General features: G+C 45.2%; 2 protein-coding genes across 2 annotated transcripts in view; one reads left to right on the top strand and one right to left on the bottom strand.

Annotated features, from left to right (window-relative positions):
* Nucleotides 1–229: 229 nt before the first annotated feature.
* Nucleotides 230–845, top strand: LOC119415887 (cystic fibrosis transmembrane conductance regulator-like). The gene is made up of 2 exons (XM_037683060.1): nucleotides 230–355; nucleotides 595–845. Exons 1-2 carry the CDS (start codon nucleotides 230–232, stop codon nucleotides 805–807), a joined length of 339 nt encoding a protein of 112 aa, XP_037538988.1. The 3' UTR covers nucleotides 808–845.
* A 3,674-nt stretch (nucleotides 846–4,519) lies between these two features.
* Nucleotides 4,520–7,340, bottom strand: part of cttnbp2 (cortactin binding protein 2) — a gene marked incomplete in the record, with an annotated part of 103,299 nt that continues 100,478 nt past the window's right edge. The window contains 2 exon segments of the mRNA XM_037683059.1: nucleotides 4,520–5,587; nucleotides 5,786–5,881. Of these exon segments, the coding sequence (XP_037538987.1) occupies nucleotides 5,306–5,587; nucleotides 5,786–5,881 (378 nt within the window).

Below are 7,340 nucleotides of genomic sequence, written 5' to 3'. Positions count from 1 at the left end.
AAACTAAATGCAGGTCACATGAGGAAAAAACACGCGGCCGCAGTAACACCAAGCTTTGGTTTCAGGTATGGGGCCACAAAATACCGGTCCGCGGGCCGCAATTGGCCCCCAGACCACTTGAGACACCTGATCTACAGGGCTTACAGTAACAGTCGTGTGTGTGTGGGGGGGGTCGTAACGGTAAATGAAGCTTAACTGTTGGTGTGGAATGAGACCACCTTTGATGATGATGATTGTGTGTGTGAGCAGAACTCTGCAGGTCCTGAGGAAGACGTTGAAGCAGTCGTTCTCCAGCTGCACCGTCGTCCTGTCAGAGCACAAGGTGGAGCCGCTGCTGGAGTGTCAGTCCTTCCTGGTGAGTTTTGGCCGTCTGGATTCTTATTTCTTAACCCAAACGTCTGTTTGCTCCAGGCGCACGGGTCACGTTTGGGTTGTGAGTCTCATCAAGCCTGACGTTTGATAATCAGACGTGATTAGAAGTGGAAGAGACGTCCGTCGTGTTGTGGAAGCAGCAGCTGCCATGATGGTACCACGTGGTCGTGTTCCTGAACAGAACCTTGAGTGTTTGAACATGGTCTTCTGCTCTTCCTGCAGATGGTGGAGAACAGCTCCCTGAAAAGTTATGACTCTATTCAGAAACTCATGAACGAGATGAGTCACCTGAAACAGGCCATGAGCCCCGCCGACAGGCTCCGCCTCTTCCCAACGCTTCCCAGACTCAACTCGACCAAGAAGCCGCCGCCAACCTCCAAGATCTCATCCCTGCTGGAGGAAGCCGAGGACGAGATCCAGGACACTCGACTCTGAGCACGCACGCACGCACACACATGCACGCACACACACGTGCACGCACACACACATGCACACGCAAACACGTGCACGCACACACCCACAGCCGTTGTTTCTCTCAGACTGCGTCAGAATCTACTAGAATCACAATAATCATTAAAAGTTCCATTTAATTTTTTATTTTAAACTTGGTTTTTCATTGAAACATGATTTTTTTATGAACAAACAAACAAACAAACAAACAGATGGAAGCACAAACAACAAGTTAAAACATGTTGATGTAAATACCATGATTAAACCTGTGGGGTTGAAAAAGTTAAAACTCTCAGAGTTCTGAACTGAAATCTTAAAGTCTGACTTGACTTTTTTGTGTTTTTTATTTGCTTAATTTGATTTTTGAATCAGCTGATTTAGAAAATTAAAACTTTAGAAAATGACCTGGAACCACTTTTCAACAGTAAAAATTAAACATTTAAAGGTCAGCAGTTCTTACGGTGCAGGAGTGAAGAATTCGCTCTCTGTTCTCACAGTTCTCTCTGTTCTCACAGTTCTCTCTGTTCTCACAGTTCTCTCTGTTCTCACAGTTCTCTCTGTTCTCACAGTTCTCTCTGTTCTCTCTGTTCTCACAGTTCTCTCTGTTCTCTCAGTTCTCACAGTTCCCTCTGTTCTCTCAGTTCTCACAGTTCCCTCTGTTCTCTCAGTTCTCACAGTTCTCTCCGTTCTCACAGTTCTCTCTGTTCTCTGCATCATGAGAAGTTTCTGAAAGTTTCCATCCTGACTCAAAACGTTCGGCTCGTTCAGGACTTTTGGCGTTTGTACTTTTACTTTTTGAAATATTTAGCTCTGTCGGCCATGTTTTCCTCATTGAAAATGAATGGAACTCTCTGAGTTGTTTACAACCTGTTTCTGCTAATTTCAGCTTCTTTCTGCTGAATTCAGCTTTTTTCTGATTTTTTTAACGCTAGCTTTTATGTATTTGTTTTGTAATTTTAGCCTTTTTCTGCCATTTTGTTCTCATTAAAAATGCACTGAGCTCATTTTACATCCTTTCAGCCCAGTCCAGTCTTTCAGCTACATTTTTAGAATTTTTTTTAGCTAATTTCAGCTGTTTTTGGATAAATTTAAGTATCTCTTGGTAATTTTTGCTACTTTCAGCCTAAATAACTTCTTCTTGCTAATTTCATCTTGTTATCCTCCTTTCAGCTGATTTCTGCTAGTTTCAGCTGTATCTGCTGTTTCAGCTACTATTTAGCAGTTTTAATGCAAACTTTAGCTTTTTCAGCTAATTCCAAATTTTTGGAGCTCATTTTAGCTCGTTCCACTTCCTTCTGGTATTTCTGCCTTTTCAGTGGGTTTTTGTGGCTAATTTCAGCTTTTTGAGCTGATTTCCTCATTTTTGTGCTCATTTCTGCTTTTTTAAACATAATTCAGCAAATGTGTTCTTTCTCTACTCATTTAGGCTTGTTCTTCCATTCCAGCTACACTTCAGAATGTTTCAGCTCATTTCAGCTGTTCTTCAGCAAGCTCAAGTATCTTTATTATCCTGGAGGGGCAGTTAGTTTCACAGTCAGTAGAAATGTAAAACATCTAGACAAGACTGAGACGCTGAAATAACAGAACGGTGTTTGTTGAGAAGCCTGATGGTTTTCAGTCTGTTCGTTCCACATCTGGGCAGCAGATACCTGCATCCAGATGGAAGACGCCTGAACTCACCATGGAGTGGTGATCAGGATCTGCCAGAATCAGAAACACTTCTTCTGCAGTAAGCGTTCACACTGCATTTTCTCAGGAAATGCAATTAGTCGAGTTTTTTCCTGAAGCTTTGTGTCGACTTTAGTTTGATCCAGTGGTTCAGGTCATTCAAAGGAATCGAACGTCGGCCTTCACAGACGCTGCAGGGACACTCAGCTGATCAGGAGACAAACTTCAGCAGCTCCTTCCTGTGTTTGGACCCAGAACCGGACAAGAGTCCGACCCACGGCTGACGACACATCAGACGCTGCTGACTGATGCACAGAGTGCGATGACTCAATACCCTTACGTTAATATTTGTTTGCACTTTAGAGACCCTGGGGTACTTCATGAAAGGAGAAAGTGGATAAAAAGAGATGGAGACACATTTTTATTTGACTCGTCTGTCGAGGTTTAAAATGATCAGAGCATTTAATACGTTCGGTTTTGTCTTCATTTTTCATCCGTTCTTATTTTTTAAGCCAGCAGCCATTTTGTCTCCTACCTTCAGTGTTTCTTCTTCGTTAGCTGAAGCAGGAAAATGTTGCTCTTTATTACTGAATATTGTTTAGTTGAAGCCCCAACAAGAAATTTCAGGTACCGTGAAAATATGCTTTGATGTTTTTACTGTGACAAAAATATTTTACATTGTACATTAATGAGGCTGTTATTCATAGGAAAGGGACAAACGTCCAAAAACTGTATAAATGTTTGTTCAATCAGCTGTATTTGCAGTAAAAGCAGATTTTGAGACTTTCACTGAGGTCGAGTTTTTTGTTCCAACAATGATCTGACCAAGTTTTCAAGTATTTATCAATAAATATACAACAGACTTCAGAACGCTCATCCCGTTTCCACCCTTCATCCAGATGTTTCTTCAGCTCAGTCTACATGTCAGAGCACAGACCAAGCCATGAGGTCCAAGGAGTGGTCTGTAGACCTCCATCAAAGCTCTGAAGACGGGTCCAGACCAATCACGTCACGTGAACGCGCAGTCAGCCAAGACACGCCCACAAGACAGGAAAGAGCTTGTGAGTTAGTTTAGTGGACTTAAAGTTGGACAAACCTAATTTAGAGGAAGCTAATTCGGTTTCCAAAGTTAGCATAAATGCTAATATGCTAAACTTCTGCTGTTAGCATGACTGTACCCACCGCGGGCTGCCACCGTACATGTGTAAACCAGCACCCCATCAGACGAGGAAACTGGTTTCTAGTTCTGATATAGCTTAAGGTCCGTCCATCCGTCCGTCCATCCATCCATCCATCCATCATCCATCCATCCATCATCTTTACCTGCTTCTTCCTTTTCAGGTCACTGGAGTCCATGTTCAGAAGTCTCTGTGTGCGAGGTGGGAGACACCTGGACAGGTCTCCAGTCCATCACAGGGACACCTGGACAGGTCTCCAGTCCATCACAGGGACACCTGGACAGGTCTCCAGTCCATCACAGAGACACCTGGACAGGTCTCCAGTCCATCAGAGACAACCATTCACTCTCTCTCACCTAGGAACAGTTCAGTTACCAGTCAGTCTAACACGCATGTTTCTGGTCAGTGGGAGGAAACCCACGCAGCACGGAGAACATGCAGACTCCTCCCAGAAAGAGCCCCAGCAGGGATTTGAACCAGCGACCTTCTCACTGAGTCACCGTGCTGCTTTTAAAAGTATAGTTTTCTCAAATGATTTGGGTGGCTGAAGGTTAATTTAGTGTCCATGGCCACCAATGGCCACCCCCTGGCACCTCCACTGCTCCTGGTGGTGGAGCAGCACCTCCTCTCTCCAGGAGCGTCACTGCCTCGGACGAGAAAACAAAGAAAACTAAATCGTCCCTCTGTTCTCCACAGTGTAACTTCTATCCCTAGAATATCTTGCATCAAAAACATTTAGGTTTCCTGTTCTTACCTCGTGTGTTCAGTTCCAGTCCAGAAAACACTCATCTGGAAAACTCCAAGCGTTCCTTCTTAGTTTCTCAGGAACGAGGGACTCCGGCTGCTTGTCGCTCACAAAAACAAGTTACAGGAGATTTTTATGACGTTTTATTTTCTGTGCTCGGACATTTGTCACCTTCAGCTCCTACAGATCCAAACGAAGGTGGTCTAATGAACAGAAGCTAAAAACAGTGAGTCAAACCGTCGGCTGTGTGGGCGGGGCCACGCCGAAGGACGGTCAAAGTATTGATTATGGCTTACAGTGGACAGATCAATGACTTATTGCCACGCCCTTCACTCTGAAACAAGTGGAGGCTTCAGAACCCAACTACAAACATTTATGTACAAGTTTCCTGCTCCACATGAAGTAGCTGAATATTGAATCACTGTACAAGCGTCGGACCACGTACACCAATCTATAGAGCATTTAAACTACTAACTCTTATTTACAGATATATTTGGTAAAACCCTGATTTGTTTGAACAGTTTTAAACCAACCCAACCGCAGATAAAACACGAGAATATCTCAAAATACTTAATAGCAAAAACAAGAAAAGAACAAAGCCTGATTGTTTCTTCCCACTCTTAGTGGCCTCGTTTCTAGGAGAGAAATACACGTTCACTTTTTCACTTTAGGTACACGTCAAGACGTGCCGGGAGTGTTTGAGGCAGTTAATACTTCACATGACGGTAACGTGTTGCGTGGCTGAGCCCAGGCGGCGGTAAGAAAAGCTCCTCGCCTCAGAGCCGTCACGTTACTCAAACGATGGTCCCCAGAACACAGCTGTGGTGGAACAGATCATACAAATCAAAGGTCGTCATGTCTTTACATCATGGAGGGGGTGTATGGGGGGGGTCTACTGGTTGTTGCTGCTCTCATGCAGGTCTCTGTGGAGGATCCAGATGTCCTGCTGGGACTGGTTGCTGTCGTTCATGTTATTCCTGTAGTTGTTGTTGCTGCTTGGAGAAACCTGCTTCGTTCCCCTGCTGGGGGGGGCCGTCTGCATCGGACAGTGGTTGTTGTTGCTGCACGTGGCGGGGGCTCGCGCCTGCTGCCCCCTGCTGCTGGGGACAGGGAGCTGAGACCTGCCGCGAGGGCCGGGACGCCGCTCGGAGCTCTGAGCGGAGGCGACGGGCGCCTGCAGGGAGACAGGAAGTGGTGAGACAGAGACTGGGCCGCTGCAGGAAACAGAGACGTGTCGCGGTCTGCTGTGTTGGGGGGGTCGTTTATCTCTCATGCAGTCAGTGTTCGGAACGAGCTGAGCTTTGAGTCGCTTCCAAAGCAAACAGGAAGCAGAGAACATTTAGTTAAAGATGGAGAATAAGCCCCCCCTCACCGTCTGCAGCTGCTGGACTGTGGGTCCTCGCTCGGCTTCATTTGGAGGCACCGGGTCCCTGGAGAAGCCCATCACAAGATCTCTGGTCTGAGAGATCTGCAGGACAGACAGGAGGTCAAAGGTCAGACAGAAGAGGAACCCAGGAGCGCTCAGGACTGTGTCAGAGTGGAACAGGAAGTCCTCGGGTTCATTTTGTTAGTGGAAGTTGGCCTGACGTCCGGACTTGAACCGGGACGCTGCAGAACTTCTTGAAATTAATTTGAGGCAATGCTCGGATTGTTGCAACTGGAACAACCAGGTTTTGATCAACGATGAAGCAACTGTCCAGACGTTTGGATGTCTCCATCACTGAAGTATTTAAACAGTTAATGTTCTGGACATGAGTGTTTGTTCCGGAGCAGAGTTCAACAGTGAATGCCAGAAGACCTAAATGTTTTTCTTGAAAATACTGCAGCGTGACAGACCCTGGACAGTGAGGGAGACATTTATCCACCACCAGGTGCCCGGGGGTGGCCAGTGGTGGCCTTGGCACCACAGATTGTTCTCGGCCACCCCAATCATTTTACTTTTAATTCAACTCAGTTTATTTATTTAGCTCCGAGTCACACCAGAAGTCGTCTCAGGTCACTGAACAGAAACGTTCATAAACCGTCATTGCTGGTGTACAAGCCGCTACTTTGTTCTTACTTTGTACGCCACAGTTTATATGCAGGAGTGTCTAATTTATGTATTTTATTCATAATATACATTTTTATATTTTATTTTGACGCACTTCTTGCCGTCTCTCGGTAACTTCCTGCCTCTGACTAACATTTTCCTTTGACAGGGCAGCTCCCACCCCTCGTGTTTGTGACAGAGTGCATGCCCTCAGGTTTCCACATGCGCTGTCATTCCCCGATTTGTTACAGAAGCACGATTCGTAGTGAACTTCCGGGGAGCACGGATCTCCGTTGTTTATGAATAACAACTGTCTGAATGCATTTAGAAAAGTACGTGCTGTATCTGCACCGATCTTCATGTAGCTATTCCACGCCACTCGTATTTCCGTTACAAATCACTGGTTATATGTGACGCGTTGGAGCTGACCCCCAGCCTGGGCTGCATGAGGAAAACCCTGCGAGATCAAAATGACTTATGTCCATGGTGAAACAGCGCCGCTCGGTGGTGAAGCTGCAGATCATTTGAACCATGACGGAAATATGACAAAGATTTTAACGGAAGTACAAGTGGCGTAAATTAGCAACATTAAAATCAGTGGAGATACAGCACAAACTTTTCTAAGTAAATTAAGACAGTTTTTATTCATAAACAGAATTATACCAGTAAATTTTCCTTAATCTAGCATAACTGCTAGATTATGTGAGAACAACTGCTTTGCATCAACGTGTCGATGGGCGGGAAGCAGTCAAGTGCGGTACATGTTTTAATAAAAGTTTTAAAATTATTCCTGTGTGACATCTTTCTGTGTCGGTAAATATGAATTTAAACACCGGGATCTCATTTTGAACTCATCGCATCTGAACGAACAGGAGGGGTTCTTCATCGCATCTGAACG

Source organism: Nematolebias whitei, chromosome 10 (genome assembly GCF_014905685.2).
Source record: "Nematolebias whitei isolate Nwh7 chromosome 10, NemWhi1, whole genome shotgun sequence".
Taxonomy (NCBI): domain Eukaryota; kingdom Metazoa; phylum Chordata; class Actinopteri; order Cyprinodontiformes; family Rivulidae; genus Nematolebias; species Nematolebias whitei.
The sequence above is the reverse complement of the archived record's forward strand: the minus strand, read 5'-3'. Positions and strand labels throughout refer to the sequence as shown.